General features: G+C 44.1%; 5 protein-coding genes across 5 annotated transcripts in view; 1 reads left to right on the forward strand and 4 right to left on the reverse strand.

Moving 5' to 3' along the window:
• Nucleotides 1–463: 463 nt before the first annotated feature.
• On the reverse strand, nucleotides 464–979 carry LOC132211870 (interferon omega-1-like). Its single transcript, XM_059656544.1, has one exon. The coding sequence runs from the start codon at nucleotides 977–979 to the stop codon at nucleotides 464–466; it is 516 nt and encodes a 171-aa protein (XP_059512527.1).
• Nucleotides 980–1,698: 719 nt separating this feature from the next.
• Nucleotides 1,699–27,400, forward strand: part of LOC132211861 (uncharacterized) — a 33,331-nt gene continuing 7,629 nt past the window's right edge. Inside the window, exons 1-3 of the mRNA XM_059656535.1 lie at nucleotides 1,699–1,977; nucleotides 3,019–3,089; nucleotides 20,301–20,470. Coding sequence (XP_059512518.1) covers nucleotides 1,816–1,977; nucleotides 3,019–3,089; nucleotides 20,301–20,470 — 403 coding nt within the window. The 5' untranslated portion in view covers nucleotides 1,699–1,815. The remainder of the gene's footprint in view (nucleotides 1,978–3,018; nucleotides 3,090–20,300; nucleotides 20,471–27,400) is intronic.
• LOC132211863 (interferon omega-2-like) lies at nucleotides 9,215–9,802 on the reverse strand. The gene has a single exon (XM_059656537.1). It carries the CDS (start codon nucleotides 9,800–9,802, stop codon nucleotides 9,215–9,217), a length of 588 nt encoding a protein of 195 aa, XP_059512520.1.
• On the reverse strand, nucleotides 14,747–15,268 carry LOC132211867 (interferon omega-1-like). The gene has a single exon (XM_059656540.1). It carries the CDS (start codon nucleotides 15,266–15,268, stop codon nucleotides 14,747–14,749), a length of 522 nt encoding a protein of 173 aa, XP_059512523.1.
• On the reverse strand, nucleotides 23,552–24,171 carry LOC132211862 (interferon omega-2-like). The gene has a single exon (XM_059656536.1). The coding sequence runs from the start codon at nucleotides 24,137–24,139 to the stop codon at nucleotides 23,552–23,554; it is 588 nt and encodes a 195-aa protein (XP_059512519.1). The 5' UTR covers nucleotides 24,140–24,171.

The raw sequence follows: 27,400 nt of genomic DNA on the forward strand, positions 1-27,400 counted from the left end.
GGGGGATAGGCTTCGTTTTGAAAAAGTGTCCATTTTGATAAAGGGAGCTTTTTGGCCAAGGCTGCATTTGGAAAAAGGGTGCATTATTAAAAGGGTGCGTTTTGGGGAAAGGATGCGTTTTGGAAAAGGGTGCATTTTTATTGGAATGTTTGGTTTGGAAACAGCCACCAGCGCCTACCTCCTCCACCACCACCCTCCCCCAAATTAAACACACACACAATTATGTTATAAAATTGTTTATTTAATAAAAAAGACCCTGTACCTCTCTCTAAACATCATTTTGTATACTCGCGGTGTACAAGATACCCTTAAAATAGCCCCTGGACTCCGGTGTCCGGTGTGTCTCCGCTGGTGCAGAAATGTGAGTGGAGATCGCTTTGGGGCTGAGCAAAGGATGCAGGTGAAGAGCCAGAGTCACCAGAAGGATGTCCTTCTGCATTTGTTGACTTTCCTCTGAGGATGGCTACAGGCTCAGAAGGCGGCCTGTCACTTCCACTCTAACGACCTCCCAGGCACAGGAGCTGTATTTCTTCTGTCTCAGGTAGTTACGGATGCTTTGGAAGTACTTCCGGACGAGAATTCCCCAACTGGGACAAGCCCGGATATCTCTTTCCCTCTGCTCCAGGCGCTCCAGGCTGTGATGAAGGCTGGACAGTAGGTGAGACAGGAGGGTGTGGTCCCATGCAGCCAGGCTGCGCTGTGCTCTGAAGAGGTGGAAGATCTGCAGGAGCATCAGATGGTGGAAGCAGGTGCGTTGTGTCTTCTGCATTTGGGTGATTGTCCCTTTATTCCAAGGAAATTTGAAGTCCTTTCTGCCAGCCAGGCATAAGTCAAGCGGCGTCCTTTGCAGTTGCCTCAAAAGATTGAAGATTCTCAGGTTGTCTCCTCTATGGACAGAAAGTCCGTCCTCCTCAAGAGAAGCAGCAGGGATGCAGCAGAGCATCGCCCCTGCCACCAGCCACAGAGCGATCTGGGCCATTGAGAGTTCCAGGGGGAACCTCAGGCAGGATGAGCAGCAACTCACCTTCTTGGGTGCCCTGGAAAGCGCGATTCTCTGGCTGGCCGCAAGGGGGAGCAGGTGGCCTTTTCTGGAGCCTTCCTTCCCCATCAGTCTGGTCTCAGTAGCAGAGCAGTCTGAGCCCTACCGATCGACTTTCAGCCGCTTTTATAGTGCGCTCTGAGTGCATTCTGCGTTTTGAAAAACGCTGCTTGAATATCGGTGCGTTTTGGTAAAGACGACTTTTGGGGAGAGGCTCCTTTTTGGCACAGGCTGTGTTTTGTGAAGGGCTAGGTTTTGGAAAACAGTGCTTGAAAATGGGTGAGTTTTGGTTAAGACTACTTTTCGGGGAAAGGCTGCTTTTTTTGGCACAGGCTGTGTTCTGTGAAGGGCTGCGTTTTGGAAAAGGGTGCTTGAACATGGGTGCATTTTGGTGAAGGCTGCTTTTGGGGGAAGGGCTTGGTTTTGTAAAAGACTACCGCCAGGGTTATTCGGCGACACAATTAGCAGCAACTTCCCTTGAGATCCCTAGAAAGGGCGATGCTCCAGCTGGCTCCCAGAGGGCGCGCAGGAGGCCTTTTGTGACGTTGCCTTTGCGAAAAGATGAGCTGTGAACGTTCCTTTTCAGTCTGGTGTGAGAGCAGAAGCGCTGGCCGGCCCCGCGGAGCGCCTGGTGCTGCTTTAATAGTGAAGGCGAAGCAGCTCTGCCTGCGCCTCCCGCGGACACTGTGCCCAGGAAACCAGCCCCGGCCCGGGCCTGCTCTGCGCTTCCCCAGGAGTGTGGGGCTCTCCTTTTGCACGGAAGCTCCAGCGAGGCCATGTTCACCGGGAACCCGTGTGCTGGGGGGTCAGAGGCTGGAAGGAGAGCGTGTTGGGGGGTTTGCACAGAATCGGGGCGCTTTGTGCGCGAGGTTCCCCCAGACTCAGAGCTGGACGCGGGAAGGACGGGCGCGACTGCTCCGCGCTGGGGACGCTGTGGGGTGAGTGGGGCGCCCGGCCCGGGAGGGCGGCTGTGCAGCGGCTTTGGGGCTTTTGTGCGATGTTTCAACGAGACAACTTGAGGGAGCCATGGGGTAAAGTTAAAAACACTGGAGAGTGCGAGCATTGAAACGCCTTTTCCTGAAGCTACTCAAAATATTAAAATATTTTAATATCAAATGTAGACATGAAGCTTAATATTAAAAATATTTTATATTGAAGCATCGTTTAATTGAACTTTTGAAATATTTAAATATTTTAGGATTGGATAAACATCGCTATAAAATTTTAAATATATTTTACAATTTTTAAAACGTGTTAATGGTTTTTACGTTTAAAATATTTAAAATTTTACAGCGATATTTATCCAATTTTAAAATATTTAAACACGTTCTGTTAAACTTTAAAAAATATTTAAATACTGATTTAAATATCCACATAAAATTTAAAAATTTTTAACATTAAAACATGATTCTGTTAGAATTTTAAAAATATTTATGTATTGACTAAGTAAATATTAACTGAAAATTTAAAAAGTTTTAATTTTTACCATTCAGACTATAAAAACTGCATGTATGAAACTTCCACTTTATTTCAACTGTATTTTATTTGTACCCAAACAAGGATTTAATATAATTTTACTGTCTTGGCTGGAATGGAAGCAAACACTGTTTACTATTGTCAGGATGACTTGTGTTCAGCCTGGCCTGCCTGGCTCAGCACTGGAGCCTATGAAACCGGGAAGTCCTGGTTTCATTTCTGGTCTGGGCACAGGTCCTGGTTGCAAGCTAGATCCCGGACGGGGCTTGCAGGAGGCAGCCGATCAATGATTCTCTCTCATCATGGATGTTCCCATCTGTATCTCCCTCTACCTTCCTCTCTGAAATCAATAAAAGTGTTTTATTTAAGACATTATTTTTATAAAAATTAAAATTTTTATAAAATTCAGTTGAGAGTTTTGCCATGTAGTACAGTTTCTTGTAACCACGTGACAATGGTGAATCATTTTTCTTTAACTTCACTTTACTGAAACGTCATCACAGGTTTGCACCCTGAATGAATCGTTAAAAGTAAAACTTGGTGCTGTATACAGGCTGGAGAGAACAGTTAGCAGGTCAGATCTTTTCCTTTTCTTTGGTTAGAATTTTGTAGACTGAATGGAACTTGCTAAAATTATATTTGCACCGTTTCCCCTCCCTTCTTAAGCCTCTCAGGACTTGCAAGTGGAAGGCCATTTCATGTCTCTAAAATGTTGACATTTGTTTACCACGGATGTGCTGCATTAATTCATTTTTTCATATTGCCTGGAAGTATTGTGTATCTTGATGACTCAGATGTGAGTCCTTCTTAAACTCTGTGTTTGAGGGAAGGACTCTCCCCTTCTGCTAACCCAGGAAAGAGCTTTGGAATGAGTGTTGTGATCTTCAAGGGCTGAAATCCTAGCTATGTCCCATTTCTTACCAGCATCACGCTCTGCCTCTTGCTTGCCTGATGTTTATGTTTCCTGAGCCTCAGATAACACCCCCAGAGGTGGTCCGCCTCTGAGGGTGAAAGAGGGGACTATTGAGCTCATTGTTCCCACCCACAGAACAGCAGTGTTTTGTCAGGAACCTTTCCTCAGAGCTGGTTCTCTGCAGAGTGGGCTCTGAGATTCCTCTCATTCCTGTGCCAGGCATTGATCTAAAGGGGGCAACTGGAGCTCTGTTCCTTCCCAGTCCACAAACAGCCCCTCCCCTAGAGTTGCCATTTCCCGGGGGAGCTCAGCAGGTGCACCCCAGGGTGTTAGGGAAGATGCCATCAAAGCGGCCCTTGGCTTGGCTCAGTGTGGACCGTGCGGATGACTGTGTGGCACATCAACACGAAAGGCAGCAGTCATGCTCTCTGTTCAGATTCTCAGCCTGTGGCTTGCAAATATTGTTTTATTTAATTTTTATGATTTCCTGTGTGGCCACGACTAAAGTTGTCTCAGGTTTTCAGAAGAGGAATTGAAAATCTGATGTCCTTTCAATTCAGGGGCCACAGGCAGATTTTGTCAGAAAGTGAAGATTTCCCATGAAAGAGTGAAGGTCTCCTAGGAAACCAGGCAAGAGGACCTCCTGACTTAAGCATGTTATTCCCTGAGCAGGTTAAATAGTTTCTCTACCTGGCCTACTCAAGAGTGATAGGAAAATAAATAAAAATAGTTTAGGCCCAGGAATCAAGTAGGCTCTTCTTCTTCAGGGACAAGGTGACAGGAAAGCTCAGGAATTAAAGGAGAACATTTTGACTCTCCTGATGCTGAAATTCACTGATGTTGCTCCATGAAGTCCAGTAAATGGCTTCTTTCCCTGCCCCTTTCTAACAGCTTAAAGGAATGGTTGAAGCAAGTCTATAGACCAGGCCATGGTAGGGAACAAGTCATTAAATGGCATCAAAAGTTTTTTCAAAACTGAAGTACAAAAATTACTTTAAAAATGTATTTGGGCCTCCCTGGCTGGTTTAGCCCAGTGGCTAGAGCATCAGCCTGCAGACTGAAGTGTCCCGGGTTCAATTCCAGTCAAGGGCACATGCCGGGCTTGCGGGCTCCATAGATGCCTGCTACGTGGCGTGCAGGAGCCAGCCGATCAGTGATTCTCTCTCATCAGTGATGTTTCTCTCTCTCTCTCTCTCTCCTTCCCTCCCTCTCCCTTCCCCTCCCTCTCCCTCTCCCTTTCCCTCTCCCCTCCTCTCTGAAATCAACAAAATATATATTTTAAAAATAATGTATTTGGGCCAAAACGCTGTGGGAAACCAAACACTAGCATAGTCTTTCTTCTAGTCTCATTCTGCTTCTTGCTGTTTGCTTTCTCTCATGAATACTCGCTGCCTTTTACATGGGGCCGTCATTCCCCTTGTCTTTGATGCTGCATCGGTGTTTCTTACCTGTGAGCACAGATATCAGGTCTTCTTTGAAAGACAGGAGTTCAGAGTAATTGTACATGACAGTTTCCTCTCTGTCATGTCTGATTTCAACTTGAAATATTTAGGCACAGTCTCAACTAGTGTATTCTAGATGTCTTAGTTGAGGCTGCTATAGAATTCAGAGAAAGGGGAAAACGTCTGCAATATGGACAGGAACCCTGGAAATATTAGGAACCTCCATAGCATGACTTGGGGACATGGCTGAGACCTAAAGTAGCTATGGACATATGGATGAGTGTGTGTGTGTGTGTGTGTGTGTGTGTGTGTGTGTGTGTGTAATATATAATTGTTTCCATTTTAATGGCTAATTTCACCACAATGTTAAAGTGATAAAAAATGTATCTTAAAGATTAAAAGTAAGCATTAAAATTCACATTAATTTCAAATAATTTATTTATGCCAAAACCAAACTTTATTGTGATTTCCTGGCTTTAAGGGAAGCAAACTCATCAGTAATATTTTCAAAATTACTATTTCCCTGCTTATGTTATTTTCAATGGAAAGAATAGCTGTATTTGGCAATATCTTTTTTTTTTTAAGTTTAAGAACATATATACCTCCTGTATATATGGTAGATACTGAAGGGTAGAAGAGGTTCCTACCCCAAAGCATGTTTTTTGGGATATTAACTATTTTAAGCAGGTTCTTAATATATTTTGTTGATTTTTTTTTTTTTTTTTTTTACAGAGAGGAAGGTAGTGGGATAGAGAGTTAAAAACATCGATGCGAGAGAGACATTCATCAGTTGCCACCTGTACAACCTCTACTGGGGATTGAGCCTGCAACCAAGGTACATGCCCTTGTTGGCAATTGAACCCAGGACCCTTCGGTCCGCCGGCCGATGCTCTGTCTACTGAGCCAAACCGATTAGGGCTTGGCAATATCTTATGTCCTAGTGACTGTCTTATGTCACCTTACAACATCTTTTTCCCATCAATTGTTTTAAGGCAAGATTTTGTATTAAGCATTCCACTACATATACCGTCACGGTTTTTCATTGCAGAGTGTTACTAACTTTTCCAAAATTTCATCTCATATGGATGAGTAGCATAAAAGTTTGTAATCTATTTCTGTGAAGTGCCTTCTGGGTGAGCTCTCCCAACTGGGAACAGGGGAGCCTGGGTGTGTCAAGTGGCAGGAGGAGCAGGGAGTCTGTAGGAGGCTGAGTGAAAGGTTCCATTAGGAATAGACTCTTTCAAGACTATGCCCAGGAATTAAAATTCAAGGTCAAAAGATGCATGGCAATAATAGTGAGATCCACAGAGCTATTCCATATAAAGGTGTTTTCACACACATTGTCCCAGGTGATCATGACAACGCCAGGAGGTTTGTGGGTCAGGTTCTCTCTCTCGAGGAGTCTGAAACTTAGAGGATTTAACTTGTCCAAAGATATTACCTCATAATTTTGCCACCAAACTAATCATTCTTGCATCACATCTCACACTGTCACCTACAGGGAAAGCCCATGGCTCCTTCATCGCTTCTTCCAGGTGGAGGAGCAGAGCGTGGATCCAGAGGGAGGGCCCAGGTTCTGATTCCTTTGCTTTCCTGCTGTGAGTCTGTCCTGTCAGCACCACTGAGAAGGACCTGCTCCAGGAGGTGACATGTCTGTCAGCAGCTCTGCCCTGGGACTTTATGGAAAAGAGAAATAAGATCAAAGCTGGGGGAGCCCAGGGTTGAAGAGCAGAACCTGACCTGTTGGAGCTCCGTGTCCTTCCTGCGTCTGGATGGCTGCCGAGAGACCCACAAAGAGTGCAATAGCTGCTGTTCGCATTCTCAAGAAGCAACAAACATGATTAATAATCATGTGACTTTCTCCATTGATCCATGGATACCTCTTGTATTTCCACATCATTCAGTTTTAAAGTTGATCCAAACATTTTCAATTGAAGTTTGTTTGCTACAGTCAAATACAAGGGTTTTGTGCACGTGGTCCTCTATTGATATTTCAGACCGTGGTCCTTTCCTGAGAGCGGCACAGACTCTGAGATTCTCAATGACACGGATGCTCCATCCCAGAGGATTCTGCTCCCTGAGGGCAAATCCAGTCGTGTCTGATCAGAGCATTTCAGGGACTCAGCGTGGCTCTTTATGCGTCAGATCCAACACAAGAAAGAGGCCTGGCCCAGAGGCCTGGAGATGGGAAAGTGGGTGGGGGATGGTGGCGGGACTCCGGCCCGCAGGTGACCTGAACTCTCTTAATAAGCCATTCCATGGCCCGAAATCATTTGTTGGGATTTTTATGCTGGAATCTTCTACCACAGCCAAGATTGTGGTCTATGAGTTTTCAAATAAAGCCCTGGAGTCTGCCCCATGCCCTGACCTTACAGTTTTCACAGATGGATGGTTGTCTCATCTCTCCTGAGAATTCCCATTCCTGATGTCTCTTTCTAAGCATTGGTTTGGAATAGTGGGAAGAAGAGAAGGAAAAGCAAGATTCAATCTATTGGGGGCTGAACATTTGGTTCCCTAGCCTGACTGTTGTTCTTTTTAAAAAGAAAATTGCTACACATGGGCATCTCCGAATGCAGTAATTCCCAAATATTTCTATAGAGTTCCAACTCTATAAAAATGAAACCAAGTTAGAAGCAGAATAAACCTGGCAAAATTCTCCATCTTTAGCACAGCGCTGCCCAAGGCAACTGAGCAGAGAGGAAGCCTGTGCCCCCAGAATTCTAGGCCTGTCCCAGTCCTGGAAACTCCCAAAGGGTTCTTGACAAAAGGGGACCAAACTGGAAGGTCAACAAAGGCCACTGCCATCCAGCCTAGCAGATGCCACCACACTTCATGGCCACTGGATTGAGTTCCATGGTCCCAACTCCTTTCAAAACACAACCAATGAGCATGTCATATGTGTGTGTGGCATCTATAACATACAGATGCACCCAAGACATTTCTGGCATGTTTACAGTGTATGTGTGTTGTGAGCTCAAAGGTTCTATGTGGAAAATAGTAAAGACCATCAACGAGAAGAGGGATGTTCATATTGCTTTACTGCAGTTTTAACTCCAAATACTAGATGAGTTTCCCTTTTTGCCTTCGAACAATCAGCCTGGACCCCATCACCGCCCAGCTTTGGGAGGTCCAAAAATCGACCAACTATTTCTACTAATTCCCAGGAACACTTTTAGAAGGATAATGCACAGAAATTGCACGTATATTCAGCAAACAGCACATGGAATATTCACTCATTGAATGTACTGTGACACTAATACGTGAAAACACAGGAACAAGACCGGTTAAGGCCAGGGCCTGGCAGCCTCCCCAGTGTTGCTTCTAGGCCCTCCCTCCAGCGCACCGGGCTCCTGCCGGAGGGCCCCCCCTCTGTCCTGATCATGTTTGCCAGGCACCGCTTTATGCTTTTTGTGTGTATTTGCTCCGTTCAACCTGGCAAAAACCCAAGAAAAACTACTGTGATTGTCCCTTCATTAAAGGGGAGGAAACCCAGGACCATGAGAGTTTACCTTGATTATCAAGGTCCCGCTGCTGTTAAATTAGAGTTAGGATCCAGCCCAATGCTCTGGCTGCAGAACCACTTCTTTAACCCATAAACAACGCTGGGAAAAGGGTCAAGCTGGAGGCACAGTCCCATTCCACAGAGTTACGTGTGTGGGAAAAAGAGCACGAACCTCCACATCTCACTTCTCAGATGTTTCCACACGTACCTTAAAGATCTTATTTCCTGCCAACAAAGACCGTATATCTTTCCCATTCCACTCTCAGATGTTTCTACCCACTGCTCCTTGATGACGGAATATGAATCCGTTACAACTCAGACATTAGGACTGAATGTCTCCCGTATTTTCCAGGGCCCTTCACAATTCCATGTGTTTCCAGCTTTTGGTAGGCATTTTCTGATAAGTGGTGGGACTATTCTATAGGACTGAATAGACAAGGAGTATGTTGAAATTGATCTATGTAGAAAAATTACGGGTTTAGGTTTTCAAAACAAAAGAACTCAGGAAGTTATTTTGATAAGAATTTCATAAATAAAGCAAAATGCAAGTTGGATGACAAAAAAGGAAACATGTTTTGTAAATTTGAATACAAGATAATGGCAAATATTGGTTATATAAATATATCAATAAGATAACATGAAATAAATAATATATGAAGAAACAATAAATAAATAGATACATAGATAAAAAAATAACATCACAGCATTAACTATTAGGGACTGAGAAAAGACTTGCTGAATAAAACCTAAAATCGGTAACTAAAGCAGATATAGGAGCCTTTGCACATGACGCAGGACAGATGGGCAAAGGTGATGCGGCACGTTCATCAGTGAGGATCCTTTCAGGGGGATCCCACGTCTCCATCCTTATTTCTGAGCCTTTCTTGCAAGGCTGTTATTGAGGAGAAGGATCTCATGATTTCCACTCTGACAACCTCCCAGGCGCAGTCACTGTATTTCTTCTCCTTCAGGTAGAGACGGATGCCCTGGAAGTACCTCTTCAAGGCCAGGGTAGGGCCCTGCATGGCCAGGGCAGATCCTTCCTCTCCCATCTCCTCCACCAAACACGTGTCCAGGTCTTCCAGCTGCTGATGGAGTCCTGAGCGCAGTTGGTCCACGAGGGTCTTGTTCCAGGTGAGAGAGGAGTTCTCTGTGGCCAAGAGGTTGGAGACCTGCTGGAGCATCTCGTGGAGGACAGCGATGGCCTGGGCCTTCTGGACCTGGGTGCCATCCACCGTTGCCCAGGGGAATCTGAAGTCCTTTCTGTCCTTCAGACAGAAGAAAGGGGAGATTGTGCTCATTTGGCTCAGAAGCTCTAAGTTCTCCCTGCTGAGCAGGACGTGGTCCTGAGGCAGGTCACAGCCCAGAGCTCCCCCGGGGCCAGCGCTGAACACCACCAGGGCAGTGAGTAGAGAGAGCAGGAGGGCCATGGGCGAACAAGGGTGCTGCTGGCCTGGCTGAGCTGGGCGTCTGGTGAACAACCTTGGGCCAAAAGTTCTGCAATGACCTTCTTTCTAAGCATGGCCCTTAAATAGGGAACACACCCGTTTTCATTTTCTAAACATTTCTTTCCACTTTCCCTTCCTTTTTTGTTTTCATTTAATCTAGTGGTCTGAGAAAATGTCATCAATCTACACTACTGATCATTGCCATCTAAGTGGATATCTATCAGTCAAATGAGAAACGTCTTTGTTTAAAAGTCAAAGTGGCCGAAACCGGTTTGGCTCAGTGGATAAAGCGTCGGCCTGTGGACTGAAAGGTCCCAGGTTCGATTCCGGTCAAGGGCATGTACCTGGGTTGCGGGCATATCCCCAGTAGGAGATGTGCAGGAGGCAGCTGATCGATGTTTCTCTCTCATCGATGTTTCTAACTCTCTATCTCTCTCCCTTCCTCTCTGTAAAAAATCAATAAAATATATTTTAAAAAAATAAAAATAAAATAAAAGTCAAAGTGTAGGTAGGTATGTAAATACTCACCCATGTACATACTCATGTATTTAGATATATTACATAAATATTGCTCTTCTTTGTATTAGAAATAAAAGTTTGACTTGACTCTGGGCAACACGGGCGTCATGCTCTAACATCTCTGTTGGTTTGTGTGTTTTGTCAGGTACTTACCAGACCATGGTTGATAAATAAACTCTTTAGAACCAAGGACTGAGTTTTGTTTACTGTTTTATGCACAACCGGTATGAGGTTTTTAGTAAATGAGTTTAGGGGGTGTTTCTCCTCTAGAACCCATTCCTGCAGTGCTATGTGGTTATGCTTCAAGGGTGCCACTAGGTCAGGACTTCTATAGACATTGCCATTTCTTTCCAGCTTTGGAACTGGCCATTAATTCTCCTCAGGCTGTGCCAACACCCCCAGCAGGAATCCTGGTTGTTAGCTGGTAGGTGTAGGTGTGGAGATTCCAATAACAAGATAGTAATATGTTCCCAGCACCACGGACGATATCAGCTCTAATAACGCTTTATTCTGGAGTGACAGTGTCCTCAGCCCAAACTCTCCTTGACTCCCCCCCGAAGGCAGGCTCACCCCATCCTGAGGTCCATAGAATTCTCCCCAGGTGGAGGGGCTTGTGTCTTTGCTGACAAAAGAACCTGTCAGGACGCTTGCCCTTCCCCCGGGAGTGTTTGTGTGAAGGCCCCTTGTCCTCGGTGGTGACCTGCTCCCCTCCTGAGCCAGGACCCAGGTGTCAGTGGTGCCCACAGCCCTGAACGCTGACAGCCAACGTTAGTTCTGTCTGAGTAGGTGGAAGCATTACTTATGCGATTGCAATCATTTATCTTCAGTGGGCTTTTCTATCCACTCATCTATTTTGGGGCTCTTGGGCTGGTTCCAGACCTGAGCTATTGTAAATTGTGCTGCTGTGAACACAGGGGTGCATACATTCTTTCTGATTGGTGTTTTGGGTTTCTCTTAGGATATATTCCTAGAAGTGGGAGCACTGGGTAAAATGGCAGTTCCATTTTTAATTTTTTGGAGGTAACTCCATACTATTTTCCATAATGATTCCACGAGTCTGCATTCCCACCAGCAGTGCACTAGGGTTCCATTTTCTCCACATCCTCCTCAGCACTTGTCATTAGTTGATAATAGGCATTCTGACAGGTGTGAGGTGATATCTCATTGTTGTTTCAATTTGCATCTCTCTAATGATCAGTGAGTATGAGCATCTTTTCATATATCCCTCAGCCATCTGTGTGTCCGCTTTGGAGAAGTGTCTATTTAGTTCCCTTACCCCTTTTTTTATTTGATTGTTTGTCTTCCTTTTATTAAGTTATAGGAGTTCCTTATAGACTTTGGGTGGTAACCCTTTATCAGATGTGTCACGGGCAAATACGTTCTCCCACACACGGGGCTCCCTTTTCATTGCGTTGATGGTTCCTTTTGCTGCGCAGAGCTCTTTATTTTGATGTATTCGCATTTGTTTATTTTCTCCTTAGTGTCCTTTGCCCTCGGAGATGTAGCCACAAGCATATTGCTCTCAGAGGTGTCTGCAGTTTTGCTGCCTATGGTTTCTTCTAGGAGTTTTATGGTTATGTTTCACATTTAAGTCTTTTATCCATTTTGAGTTTATTTTTGTGTCTAGTGGAAGTTGGTGGTCTGGTTTCCTTTTATGCTGTGCTAGTGCAGCTATTGTTGTTCAAGTCTACACTTAAATTATTGAACATATTATGCTCAAAATTTCCGAGGTGGGCACAGGAGATTCTTAGTGGAAACTTGTAGAACAGAAGCTGGTGAACTTCAGCTGTTCATTTAATCTGTGTGTTTCTACTGGGGCCTCTGTTCATCCCGCTCTGTCTCATGCTCAGGGTGCAGGGCAGTGAGGCTCAGGCTACAAGTCAGGGAGAAACAGCCTTCTTTCCTTTACTTATTTATGATGCTTCATTTTAAATGTAAATAACAACATAGTCATTACAGTGGTTTCCAGGGCACAGTATGTCTTGCTCCTCTTCCATTACTTTTTAAATAATATATATATTAATTTAAAATATATATTTGTATTGATTTTAGAGAGGAAGGGTGAGGAAGAGAGATGCAGAAACATGAATGATGAGAGAGAATCATTGATGGGCTGCCTCCTGCAAACCCCTTACTAGGCATCAAGCCCACTACCCAGGCATGTGTCCTGACCTGGAATCAAACCATCACTTCCTGGTTCATAGATTGAGCCTCACCCACTGAGCCAGGCGAGCTGGGCCATCACACATTGCTTTCTACTTCACTCTGTGGTTAGTACAAACAATGAGAAGTAAAGACAGACAAAGGGCCCTGACCGGTTTGGCTCAGTGGATAGAGCGTCAGCCTGTGGACCGAAGGGTCTGGGTTTGATTCCAGTCAAGGCCATGTACCTTGGTTGCAGTGGGGGGTGTGCAGGAAGCAGCTGATGGATGTTTCTCTCTCATGGATGTTTCTAACTCTCTATCCCTCTCCCTTCCTCTCTGTAAAAATAAAATAAAATATATTTTTTAAAAAAGACAAAGGGACTTCACCATTTTCCTCTACAATTATCATGACTTCAGACTCTTTCTTTTTTCAACATTCCCAGAAAGCAAAATCGACAGTTGTTTGTGGGCAAAATTAAAACTAATAGAATTCTGCATGTCATAAAAGTGAAAGGAGGGAAGTGGCTTCTGCTGACAAACGGACAAAGTGTCAGTTGGCAGAATTGACTGCAGCCACACAGGGGCCCTGGTGCTGAGGCAGAGGGAGGGGGAAGGCAGCCCTGAGCTCCTCCAAGGCAGGGATGGGCTGCCTCTGCCAGAGGCTCAGAGAAGAGGACCTTCTGGGTCAGTGACCAGCCATGTCATTTCCTGTCATTTAATCCACATGCGATCAGCTCTGAGGACAGAAGGGGAGACTCACAGCCACCACCTCTCAACAGCCTGAGACCTTGACCCCCACTGCTGGAAACGTAACCCTCCGTTCCTGTGTAGTGGACATTAACCCTGGTCTGGGTGCTGGATCTAGTTAATAAATCCACTCAGCTACTGAGGAGATGTCCTTGAGAAACCTGGGTTTGAGAGAAATGGAATCGCATGATCCTAAAATAGTTTGCTCTTAATCTAAGTAATAATTATACTGATTTTTAAATGATAACACAAACTTCTATTACATGCTAACTATGGACCAACCACTGCTCTAAAATCTGTAAGACGGTCACTTCAGCTTTCTCAGAAACAGGTGACTCAGTGCAGGCCCTTCCCAGTGTTCCCCTCCTGAGGGCCTGCCTGTTCCAGTCCAGGCTTTACCTGTGTCTGTTCTGCCCAGTTCTCCAGCCCCTGCTGACTTTCATCTCCTTCCTGTTCCTAGGTGTGCTCTGTCTCCTGTTCCATGATCACCAGATCAGAGGCTACTTCTCAACCCTTTGCAGTTAGTGCATCACCTAGATTGGTTCAGACCAGCTGCTGGGAGCCTAAGTGATAGTGCCCTGTACAGTCCTGTCCTTGAAAACACCCCATGTGATCTATCTACCCTAATTTCTCTCTGTACACCTGGGTAGAATAGAATTGAGGTCCCAGAGAAATTTGGCTATACATGTTGAGTTGGTAAAGAAAGTTTCCAAATAGAAGGTACTCATGGCCTACAATCCTTGTTTACATAAGAGGCAAACTTAAGAGTCCTCTGATCAGAAATGCTCGCATTGTGCTCTTACACAAACACAAAATAAAGTTCTATAACGATCCAAGTCTAGATACTTTCTGTTGATCAGTTACAAGAGCCAGTGTGAACTTAACTGGCAAATGTCTTTACCAAAGATTATCCTGATGAGCCTTTCGATTTAAAAAAAAAAATTGAAATTTGCAGTTTAGAAACAGCAAATAGCCCCTACCACCTCCACCACCACTGTCCCAAAAAATTAAACAGTAAAAATATCCTATGTAATAAAAGTGTAGTATGCAAATTGTCCCCTTGACTGAGTTCATCTGAGAGTTTGACCAGGGGTTGGAGCTGACTGGGGGAAAAGAGGGGGACCTCCCAATCCCCCACCCCCTCACCCGCCTCAATCCAGCAGCAGCATGTGCCTGGGGAAGGGAAGGAGGCCCCAAAGGCGGAGGTACCTGGCCAGCTGTCGGCAGCCTCGAGGGACCTGACCAGTGCATGAATTTCGTGCAGTGGTCCTCCAGTTATGTCATAAAATTGTTTATTTAAGAAAGCAGATCATTACCTCTATCTAAACATAATTTTGTACATTTATGATGTACAATACATTTTTATAATAACCCCTTGATGTTCGTTTCAGGTATTTCTCAGATGGTGCAGAAATGTAAGTGGAGACTGTTTTGGGGCTTAATAAACAATGCAGTTGAAGAGAGTCAGTCGCCATATAAATTTATTCTGAATCTGTTGACTTTTCTTTAAGGATTGTTACATGTTTATAACACGTGCCATCACTTCCACTAAAACGACCTCCCAGGCACAGGAGCTGTATTTCTTCTCCTTCAGGTACGTTCGGATTCTCCAGAAGTACCTCCGTGTGAGAATTCCCACATTGGGACAAGCCAAATTATTTTTTTCCTTCTTCGCTTGGTTCTCCAGGTCCTCCAGGCTGTGATGAAGGCTGGAGATGACTTTAGAGAGGCGGGTGTGGTCCCACTCAGCAAAGCTGCGCTTTGTTACGAAGACGTTCAAGATCTGCGCGATCATCACATGGTGGAAACAGGTGCGTTGTGTCTTGTTCATTTGCATCATGGTCTCCAAATTCAAAGGGAATTTGAAGTCATTTCTGTCAGCCAGGCAAAAGTAAGGGGGGGTCCTTTCCAGTTCAGACAAGAGAACCAAGACTCTCCAGTTATCTGGTGTTTGGATCCAATGTATGTTCTCAAGAGAACCAGCAGGGATGGAGCAGAGCATCACCCCTGCCACCAGCCACACAGAGATCTGGGCCATTGCCAATTCCAGTGATTCAAGGGACTACCGCCAGGGGGAGGCGCGGGCACAGTTAGCAGCCACTTTCCTTCCTGGGATCCTTAGAAAGCGCGCTTCTCCCGCTTGCCGCCAGAGGGCGCGCAGGAGGCCTTTTGTGACGTTGCCTTTGAGAAAAGATGAGCTGTGAACCTTCCTTTTCAGTCTGGTGTGAGAGCAGAAGCGCTGGCCGGCCCGGCGGAGCGCCTGGTGCTGCTTTAATAGTGAAGGCGAAACCCTCCATTCGGGCGCCGCGGCCGCCGCTGAAGAAGCAGCTCTGCCTGCGCCTCCCGCGGACACTGTGCCCAGGAAACCAGCCCCGGCGCGGGCCTGCTCTGCGCTTCCCCAGGAGTGTGGGGCTCTCCTTTTGCACGGAAGCTCCAGCGAGGCCATTTTCACCGGGAACCCGTGTGCTGGGGGGTCAGAGGCTGGAAGGAGAGCGTGTTGGGGGGTTTGCACAGAATCGGGGCGCTTTGTGCGCGAGGTGCCCCCAGACTCAGAGCCGGACGCGGGAAGGACGGGCGCGCCTGCTCCGCGCTGGGGACGCTGTGGGGTGAGTGGGGCGCCCGGCCCGGGAGGAGCGGCTCTGCACGGGTTTTGGAGTTTTGGGGCTTTTGTGCGATGTTTCAAGGTGACAACCTGAGGGAGCCATGGGGTAAAGTTAAAAACACTGGAAAGTGCGAGCATTGACACGGCTCTTCCTGAAGCTACTCAAAATATTAAAGTACTTCAATATTAAATATAAATATGAAGCCTAATATTTAAGAAATATTTTATATTAAAAACATCACTTAAACTTTTAAAATAGTTAGTTTAGTATTAAATAAATATCGCTGTAAATTTTTAAATATTTTTTAAACGTAGAAACAACTCATTCTCTTAAACTTTAAAAAATATTTAAATATTGATTTAAATATCCACGTAATATTTAAACTATTTTAATCTTAAGACATCATTCTATTAGGATTTTAAAAATACTTATATGTCGAATATTAACTATTAACTGAAAATTTAAAATGTTTTAATTTTTACCATTCAGACTATAAAAAGTCCATGTATGAAACTTCCAGTTTATTTCAACTGTATTTTATTTGTACCCAAACAAGGATTTAATGTAATTTTACTGTCTTGGCTGGAATGGAAGCAAACACTGTTTAGTATTGTCAGGAGGACTTATGTTCAGCCTGGCCTGCCTGGCTCAGCGCTGAAGCTTCAGCCTTTGAAACAGGGAAGTCCTGGTTTCATTTCTGGTCTGAGCACAGGTCCTACTTGCAAGCTAAATCCCCTGGTGGGGCTTGCAGGAGGGAGCCCATCAAGGATTCTCTCTCATCATTGATGTTTCTATATGTCTCTCCCTTTACCTTCTGCTCAGAAATCAATGAAAGTATTTTATTTAAGATAATATCTACTTATATAAAAACCATGGGTGGTGTTCATAATATCCAGAAGAACCTCCACAACCAAGCAGAAGGAAGTCAGTCCTGCATGGGTTGCCTTGGCAACGGTTGTGCCCTCCCCCAAGCTGTTTCCCAGAGCTGTTTCCTGTAAGGGCGTGGTTTGTGGCAGGACCCGCCCTGGGAGCATGGAGGCAGATTTTTCTAAAGTGTGCCAGGAGCCAGCATGGCCAGGGGTGAACCTGACATAAAATAAAGGCATGGCTGTGGGTGTGGTCGCTGTCTCTCAGAGAATCAGCGTCCCATCGAGACCCGCCTTTCATTCTCTTGTCTGTCTTTTCTTTTTTTTCTTTCTTAATATATTTTATTGATTTTTTACAGAGAGGAAGGGAGAGCGATAGAGAGTTAGAAACATCGATGAGAGAGAAACATCGATCAGCTGCCTCCTGCACATCTCCTACTGGTGATGTGCCCGCAACCCAGGTACATGCCCTTGACCGGAATTGAACCTGGGACCTTTCAATCCGCAGGCTGACGCTCTATCCACTGAGCCAAACCGGTTTCGGCTTGTCTGTCTTTTCTAAGCCTTTGAGCTGTCCCCACTCAGGTTCATCCTTGGCTGTGCTGGCGCGGCACACTTTATAAAGATTTGCCTCCATGCTCCCAGGGCAGGTTCCTGCCTCAAACCCCGCCCTTACAGGAAACAGCTCGGGGGAGGGCGCAGCCGTTGCCAAGACAACCCCTGCAGGACTGACTTCCTTCCACTTGGTCACCGCAGTTCGTCTGGATGTGAACACCACCCATGGTTTTTATAGAAGTAGATGCTACAAGGCAAAGTAAGGGCGTGACCAAGATGTTTACAACATTCTCCTGGGTTTCAATCCTAACTCAACTACATGCACCTGAACTCTATCAAGCCTACCTCACTCAGGCACATGGGGCCACATGTTGGGACCATAGGTTCAAGCGTGCAACTACAGCTGTTGGCTATAATTGTGCTGGAAGAGCTCTACCCTCCAAGCTGGGACTTGCATGTGGCAATGAGAGGACTGTGCCCTGCCATCAATCCAAGGCTTGAACCTGTCCAAAGCACTGTAGCGGCTCCCCGCAATAAAGTTTTAATTCTGTTTCTTTGTTACTAATGTTCTGGCCCCACCCCATAACAAACAATTTCCAGAAGATGAGGCCCAGGAATCAGGATTTTAAAAGATTCCCAGGTGATTCTAATGTGCAGCCAAGGCTGAGAACCAGTGCTATAGATAATATTGAAAATATATCTAAATGTGCAAATCTTTGTCCAAAACATGAGCATGTTCAAAAATTAAGGAAATTGGGATATACTCGGAGATTTTCACACATATTTGAGTGATGATTCCATTGATTCCACAAATAATGCTGAAAAAGAAAATTTTAATAGTATTACTCCTTTGGGAATGCCGTGTCAGGAATTAAAATTGAAAGTGGGTGCAATCATCATGCTGTTGAGAAATCTCAATAGTAAATGGGGTCTTTGTAATGGAATTGCAAATGGAAGGTCATTTCATGTCTCTAAAATGTTGACATTTTGTTCACCATGCATGTCTTGCATTAATTCATTTTTTCATATTGCCTGGAAGTATGGTGTATCTTGCTGACTCAGATGTGAGTCCTTCTTAAACTCTGTGCTTGAGGGAAGGACTCTCCCCTTATGCTAACCCAGGAAAGAGCTTTGGAATGAGTGTTGTGATCTTCAAGGGCTGAAAACCTAGGTATGTCCCATTTCTTGCAACATCACGCTCTGCCTCTTGCTTGCCTGTTTGGTTATGTTTCCTGAGCCTCAGATAACACCCCAGAGGTGGTCTGCCTCTGAGGGTGACAGAGGGGACTATTGGCTCATTGTTCCCACTCACAGAAGAGCAGTGTTTTGTCAGGAACCTTTCCTCAGGGCTGGTTCTCTGCAGAGTGGGCTCTGAGATTCCTCTTGTTCCTGTGCCCGGCACTGATCTCGGTGTAACTCAGTGCCATCCAATTTCCCCAGCACCTTTTATTGAAGAGTCTGTCTTCCTCTGTTGTATGCTCTTGCCTCCATGACAAATATTAATTTTGCATAATTGCATGGGTTTACTTCTGGGGTCTCTGTTCTGTTCCAGTGATCGATATGCCTGTTATTGTGCCGGTGCCAGGCTGTTAAGATTATAGTGGCTTTGCAGCATCACCTGATATCTGGTATTGTGATTACTCCAAGTTTGTTCTTCCTCCTCACTATTGCTGCGGCTATTTGAGGTATTCTTTTGTTCCATATCCATTTATGGAGCATTTCTTCTAGATCTGTGAAATATGCTATTGGTATTTTAATAAGGATTGCATTGAATCTATTGATTTCTTTGGGTAGCATGGACATTTTAATGATGTTAATTCTATGAATCCATAAACACTGTATGTTCTTCCACTTTTTTATATACCTTCCTCTATCTCTTTGGTTCAATAGTTTTCTAAGTGTAAAGCTTTTATCTCCCTGGTTAAGTTTATTCCTAGGTATCTTATGTTTTTGGGGCACTGTGGTAAATTGGATTGTTGGGTTAGTTTTCCTTTCTGAGGATGGATTATTACTATATAATGCCATAGAGTAAAGAAAACCTGTTCAATAAATGGTTCTGGGATGATTGGAAAGCCACATGCAAAACAATGGAACTGGGTTACAGTTTGTCCCCATGAATAAAACTTAACTGAAAAGGGATCAAATATATAGATAGAAGGTCTGAAAAAATAAAATCAATAGAAGAAAGCATAGGTACTAAATGTATATGCCTTGGCTGTAGAGAACATTTTATGAACTTGACTCCAAAGGCAAGTGAAGTAAAGACAAAAATAAACAAATGGCACTATGTCAAACTAATAAGCTTCTGCACAGCAAAAGAAACTAACTGCCCTGATTGGTTTGGCTCAGTCAAGGGTCCCAGGTTCGATTCCGGTCAAGGTCATGTACCTTGGTTGCGGGCACATCTCCAGTGGGGGGTGTGCAGGAGGCAGCTGATCGATGTTTCTCTCTCATCGATGTTTCTGACTCTCTATCCCTCTCCCTTCCTCTCTGTGAAAAATCAATAAAATATATTTTAAAAAAAAAGAAAGAAACTGACAACTAAACAAAGAGGCCACATAGGAACCGGAGAGAATATTTGCAAACAATAGCTCCAACAAAGGTTTAACGTCCAAACTATATAAAGAACTCATAAAACTCAACACTAAACAAACTACCCAACGAGAACATGGGCAGAGAAGCTGAATAGACGTCTCTCCCAAGAAGACGTACAAACGTCCCACAGACATAGGAAAAGATGGTCAATGTCACTAGCAATTCGGGAAACGCAAATCAAAGCTACAGTGAGCCACCGCGTCACATCAGGTAGAATGGCTGTTACCAGTAAGACAAGTATTAACAAGTGTTGGAGAAGCTGTGGGTACGGGGACCCTCATTCATTGGGATGTAGGTGCAGCCACTATGGAAAACAGTCTGGCGATTTCCCCCAAAAATGAAGACTAGAGCTCCCTGCCATATGAGCCAGCAATCCCTCTCCTGTGTATATACCCGAAAACACTCAAAAACATGATTCGCAAAGATACATGTACCCCTCTGTTCACTGCAGCATTATTCACTGTGGCCAACATATGGAAACCAGAAAAGTGTCCTTCAATAGAGAATTGGTGAAAGAAGACGTGGAACATAGACGCCATGGAATACTAATAAGAAAAGATGAAATACTGCCATTTGGGACAGCGTGGATGGATCCTGAGAATATTATGCGACATGACATAAGTGAGGCAGGACAAGCTGATCACCATGTGATGTCATATGTGGGATGTCAAACTAAACTCATGGACACAAACAGTAGTGTGGTGGTGGCCAGAGGGATGGTGGGGGAGGGTTGGGAGTGAAGAGGGACTTATAGTGACAGAAGAGGATTTGACTTTGGGTGGTGTGCATACAGTGCAATATACAGCTCTTGTAACAATTCAACACATGAAACCTATATGACCCTATGAACCAGCGTCACCCCAAGACATTTTTTAAACAAAAGAAAGAGAAAAATAAACCCTTAAATCACTCACTGGGTGTTGCAGAGAATGTTCCCACGTGGCTTTATGTCAGGGAGAAATGACATAACCCAATTCATACAGAGTATCTGGGGTCATAGAGACACAGGTTTAGAACTCCACTACCCCTACCGTATTTTATCTTAGATCCTTGTGATGATTAGTTTTGTGTTTCAATTGGATTGGCCCATGAGGTGCCCAGCTACTTGGTTGAACTTTCTGAATGTGTCTGTGAGGGGGTTTTGGTCTGAGACTGACAATTAAGTAGATGGACTGAGAAAAGCTATTGTTCTCCCTCATATGAGTCCACCTCACCTACCAGTTGAAGGCCTTGAATAGAACATAATGGCTGACCTTGGAATAAGAAAATGATAATTTAGCTAAATTCAATGTAACAAAACTTGTAGCAAAAGCAAGGATGAAGGGCACAGTAGGGGTAGGGAGAGAGCACAAGCTGTTTGCCCCGGCTGGGGGATGAAGGAGTGTAACTTTTGTCTCATGGCCAACCTTCAGCTCTGCAAAACCAGCCACATGATTATTGTTTAATTTTCCCAGATGTAATCAGTTGGGAACAAGGAATGGAAATCATAGCAATCAACTCACAAAAGACTCACTTTAACTAAGAACACCCAATTACTAATACTCTCTAGCAAAATAATGGATGTTAATAATTTTCAATGTGCATTTCATATGATTAGTGAATCCATTCAGCAACTTGGGTCATCGACTAGTAAATACCATTACGACTCAAGATGACATAGAAGTGGGCTATGTCTCTCAGTGGTTAGTGTTGACCCACCCGTGGAAAGGTCGAGGGTTTCCTTCCAGCTCAAGGGCATGTACCTAGGTTGCAAGTTCAGTCTCGGCCTAGTCAGCTGCAAGCAGAACTCAACCAATATATGTCTCTCTCACATTGATGTTGTTCTCTGTCACCCTTCCTTTGTCTCTGAAAACCACTTTAAATAATAAATATAAGAATGACATTACTGAGCACCTCCTAAGGTCTAGCCACTATTCTGAGCACATTAATTCATGGTTCATTCCTTTGAACACGTCTTTGAATATGTGCATGTATAAAACAGGTGTTTCTCCAGCACCTTCATGTGTCAGTCTGTTCTTCTAACTTTAGTACAGGAGTTAACAGATTGGCAGGTGTGGTTCCTTTCATTATCCCTTTTTTATGAAGAAGAAGACGAAGCCTCAGGGAGATTAGCTTTCCCAAGTTACTAACAATCCTTGAGGATCTAGGAGTTCTGACTCCATAGTCTAAGCTCTTAACACTCTAGGAATTTCCCTCTTCCCAGGAACAAAGAGGCTGCTGAGCATCGGAGCATCCTCTCTCCAGGACAGTCCGTGTGATGGTTAATTTTATGTGTCAACTTGGCTCGTTCAACCACCGGCCACCCTGAATTTCAGCTTAAAATGTACCTGGAGGTAGGGAAGCATAAATGCAGCAGCCCAGATGGTCACAGTTTAACCCAGGAGATCTCCAAAATGGCCGAACAACCTATTTGTAACTTAAAAGTAACACAGTTGACTTCCATTAAATCTGCAAAGCAAGTAAGAAGAATCATGGCATTAGAAGGGTGATAGACAATCAAAGAAAGGAAAAAATCCAGAATTGCCAGGTTTTTCTACTTTGGCTAAGCTGGTCCTGAAGTAGAGTCGTAGAAGAGAGAAAGATAAATGATGGATATATGTTAAAATATTATCCACAGTTTATTTGCAAGTGAACTGAAGCATTGGCTAAGTCCTCTGAGGCACAGATTCAAGAAATCCTCCCACATTGATCTCTGCCTGCTCTCTGAGATATTCACACAACACGCACACGCGGTTATGTGAATTTGGCTGATTCCTTTCCCTTCAGCATCGATGTCATCACTGAGACATTGGCATTTGCTCAGGGCCCAGAAGCACACGTCAGCGCGCTCCTAGAGACAGAAGTGTCTACAGCTGTTTTGAAGAACATAGAGCAGCCACTCAATGTTTGCTCCCGCCCTTTGGCTTTTCTTCTGATCATAAACCTGGAAGCGGAAACCACAACAGAACCAGAGGCAGTGAGGGCCGGGAGGGAGGGGAGTGAATACATCCGGTACAGCAGGACTGGGGAGGCTGGTAGGAAGAGGACCAGATGCCAGTGTCAGCCAACCAATACCATATATCTTTTCTACTTCACTCTACCGGACTCCTCCCAGATAGTTCCACCCTCTCCATGTTGGTGGAATAGAAATCAGTTACAATTCTGCCATAGGCCCTGAACATCTTCCATATTTGCCAGGACTCTTCTCAGTTCCATGCGCTTCCAGCTTTGCATAGGCACTTTCTGAGAAGTGGAGGAACTGTTCTAAAGGACTTAATAAAAGAGGACTATTTTGAGGTAGATTAAAAAAAATGAGGATTTAGGTTTTCAAAATTAAAAAACTCAAGAAGTTTTCTTTGATAGGAATCAAATAAAACAAAATGCAAATTTCATAACAGAAAAGTTACGTTTTATAAATTTTAATGTAAGATAAGAGCAAATATTGGTTACATAAGTACAGAAATATGATAACATGAAAGAATAAATAATAAATAAATAAATATATATATAAATAACAATAAATAACCATTCAGGCAGTAACCTATCAGGGACCGTTGACCCAGGAGCTGAATTTTCTAACAATTTCTCACTTAATACCCTGATAACAGATTTCCTGAGGAAAAGTCAATAAATTCTGTGACTAGAGCAGATGTAAGAGCCTTTGCACAAGACCCAGGACAGACGGACAAAGGTGAGGCGGCACATTCATCAGTGAGGATCCTTTCAGGGGGATCCCACGTCTCCATCCTTATTTCTTAGCCTTTCTTGCAAGGCTGTTATTGAGGAGAAGGGTCTCATGATTTCCACTCTGACAACCTCCCAGGCGCAGTCACTGTATTTCTTCTCCTTCAGGTAGAGACGGATGCCCTGGAAGTACCTCCTCAAGGCCAGGGTAGGGCCCTGCATGGCCAGCGCAGATCCTTCCTCTCCCATCTTCTCCACCAAACACGTGTCCAGGTCTTCCAGCTGCCGGTGGAGTCCTGAGCGCAGTTGGTCCACGAGGGTCGTGTTCCAGGTGACAGAGGAGTTCTCTGTGGACAAGAGGTTGGAGACCTGCTGGAGCATCTCGTGGAGGACAGAGATGGCCTGGGCCTTCTGGTCCTGGGTGCCGTCCACCGTTGCCCGGGGGAATCTGAAGTCCTTTCTGTCCTTCAGACAGAAGAAAGGGGAGATTGTGCTCATTTGGCTCAGAAGCTCTAAGTTCTCCCTGCTGAGCAGGACGTGGTCCTGAGGCAGGTCACAGCCCAGAGCTCCCCCGGGGCCAGCGCTGAACACCACCAGGGCGGTGAGTAGAGAGAGCAGGAGGGCCATGGGCGAACGAGGGTGCTGCTGGCCTGGCTGAGCTGGGCGTCTGGAGAACAACCTTGGGCCAAAAGTTCTGCAATGACCTTCTTTCTAAGCATGGCCCTTAAATAGGGAACACACCCGTTTTCATTTTCTAAACATTTCTTTCCACTTTCCCTTCCTTTTTTTTTTTTCTTTTAGGTGGTCTAAGAAGATGTCATCAATCTGCAACATTAATTTTCTATTTTAATTTCCCAACAAACTTTTGGTGTTTCAGTCCATGTGGATACTTAGTCAAATGAAAAGGTCTTTGTCCTAATCTGAAATTGTGGTGGGTTTGTATATACTTACACACATGCATATACATATGTTTTTATTGCATAAATATTGCTCTTCTCTGCTTTAGAAACAGAATTGGGCCATAACTCTGGGCAACCTGGTGCCCTGCTGACTTTGCACAGGGAGTCATGCTCCCTCATCCGTGTGGGCTTGTGTATTTTGTCAGGTACTTGCTAGACTCATGTGGTAAATAATCTCCTTAGAACCAAGAACTGAGTGTAATTGTTGTGTCCTCTGTAGAGGCTGAGGTTAACAGTGACTGCGTTTTGGGGATGTTTCTCTTCTAGAACCCATTCCTGCAGGGCCCTGTGGTTATGCTTCATGGGGGCCACTAGGTCAGGACTCTAGACATTGCCATTTCTTTCCAGCATTTGTAACTGGTTGTCAGTGCTCCTCAGGCTGTGCCAATACCCCCGGCAGGAATCCAGGTTCTTTGCTGGTGGCTGTAGGTGTGGAGAGTCTCATAACAAGATAGTAATATGTTCCCAGCACCACCCCATTCACGAAGCCGATAGCAGCTCTAAGCACCCTTTGCCTCTGGAGTGACAGTGTCCTCAACTTTAACTCTCTTGAACACCACCACCACCCCCCCCAGGGCAGGCTCACCCCATCCTGAGGTCCTTAGAATCCTCCCCAGGTGGAGGGGCTTGTGTCTTTGTGGCAAAGGAATCAGTCAGGATCCTCCTGCTCCCCTGGGAAGGTTTGTGTGAAGGGCCCTTGTTCTCTGTGGTGACCTGCTCCTTCCCTGAGCCAGGACCCAGGTGTCAGTGGTGTCCCAAGCCACCAATACTGACAGCAAATGTTTATTTTGTCTAAGTAGGTGAAGGAATTAGGTATCCATTTGCAATCATTGATCTTCAGGAGGCCAATAATTTTTATTTGGCAAGTGCAGCTTTAATATTAAATTCTCTATTTAAATTATTGAACACACTACTATCCCGGGGCACGAAATTCGTGCACATTAAAAGGGAATTTATTAGTGGAAATATTTTAATATTGCTATTTGCCCTTTCTGTATAATAGATATGTTAGAGATGAAATGAAATTAGTAAAATGTATATGAAAATAATATATAAATTTATTAATAAACAGTAACAGAAGGATATAACAACGACGGAGGCATGATATAAAAACGACAAAAACATGATATGAAAACAACAAAAACATGGTATAAAAACAATAAAAACATGATATAAATACAACAGTGATGCAAATAATGACTGATAAAGTGATTAAACTTATTCTAATATCTCCCTGTACACCACATTAAGAGTGTAAATACTTTGCGAGTGCCTGACTAATTTTCCTTGTGCTGAAGTATTTAGAACTTTAACGTCACATGGTCTTCTAACTCGAGAGAAAGCAACATATAACTGACCATGTGCAAAAACGGGTTCAGGTAGGAACATGCCTACTCTGTCTAGAGTCTGTCCTTGTGATTTATTAACAGTCATCACCAATGCTGGCATCATGGGAAACTGTCGTTGAATCAGTTTAAATGGGAGGCCAGTGTCTGATGGGGGCAAATCAATTCTTGGAATCAGAACAACCTCTCCCTCTGCAGATCCTGTTAATACTTCAGCTTTGATAATGTTAGGTGGTAATCTTTTGATAATAAATCTGGTACCATTACAAAGACCCCATTTACTATTAAGATTTCTCAATAGCAGGCTAATTGCACCCACTTTCAATTTTAATTTATGACACGGCATTTCCAAAGGAGTAATACTATTAAGAAATTCACCCTAACCGGTTTGGCTCAGTGGATAGAGTGTCGGCCTGCGGACTCAAGGATCCCAAGTTCGATTCCGGTCAACAGCATGTACCTTGGTTGCAGGCACATCCCCAGTAGGGAGTGTGCAGGAGGCGGCTGATTGATGTTTCTCTCACATTCATATTTCTAACTCTCTATCCCTCTCCCTTCCTCTCTGTAAAAAATCAACAAAATAGCCGAGACCAGTTTGGCTCAGTGGATAGAGCGTCGGCCTACGGACTGAGGGGTCCCGGGTTCGATTCCAGTCGAGGGCATGTGCCTGGGTTGCAGGCACATCCCCAGTGGGAGATGTGCAGGAGGCAGCTGATCGGTGTTTCTCTCCCATCGATGTTTCTGACTGTCTATCTCTCTCCCTTCCTCTCTGTAAAAAATCAATAAAATATATTTTTTAAAAAATCAACAAAATATATATTTTTTAAAAGAAATTCGATGTGAAAATTTTCCTTTTCAGCATCATCTGTGGAATCAATGGAATCATCACTCAACTATGTATGAAAATTTCCATCGAATATATCCAAAATTTCTTCATTTACTTTTTGAACATGCTCATTTTTTGGACAAAGAATTGCACGTTTAGATATATTTTTAATATTATCTGTAGATATATTATTTTCAAAGGCAGCTTCAATCATAGATCCAGTACAAATCATTTCACAGGGGATTTCAATAATAACCATTCCTAAATGAAAACTTCTATCAAGTTTCCCATCTCCAAGTTTTACTAACCATCCACTATAAGCAGAATCCTCTGATCTCATATTTGTTATAAGAGACAACTTTCTGAAACATCCCTAAACATTGCAGTACTTTAAACTTGTTTGTACTATGGCCAATCTTATAGCATGCGGTACAATACTGAGACATTGTCGAAAATCCCCTCCAAGAAGGAGAACTTTCCCACCAAATACAAAATTCAAATTTCTCTTAGTAATCTGTCCATGGCATTTATAGCATGACTAGTGCCATGGTGCACTCATCAATAATGAGTTTGGGCCTTTTTAATAGTTTTAGCAACTTCACTGTTTATATCAAGTCTAGAAATTGAAATTTCATTTAGTGGAATGGGTATTTTATATTGGGAATGAAACATGCTTCCACCGAGAAGTAAATTTGCAGCAATTCCTGTACACACTGTGGGTAAAACAGTACCACCACGACCTCTAATATAATGTATT

The sequence above is a fragment of the Myotis daubentonii genome, chromosome 11, assembly GCF_963259705.1.
Source record: "Myotis daubentonii chromosome 11, mMyoDau2.1, whole genome shotgun sequence".
NCBI classification, from domain to species: domain Eukaryota; kingdom Metazoa; phylum Chordata; class Mammalia; order Chiroptera; family Vespertilionidae; genus Myotis; species Myotis daubentonii.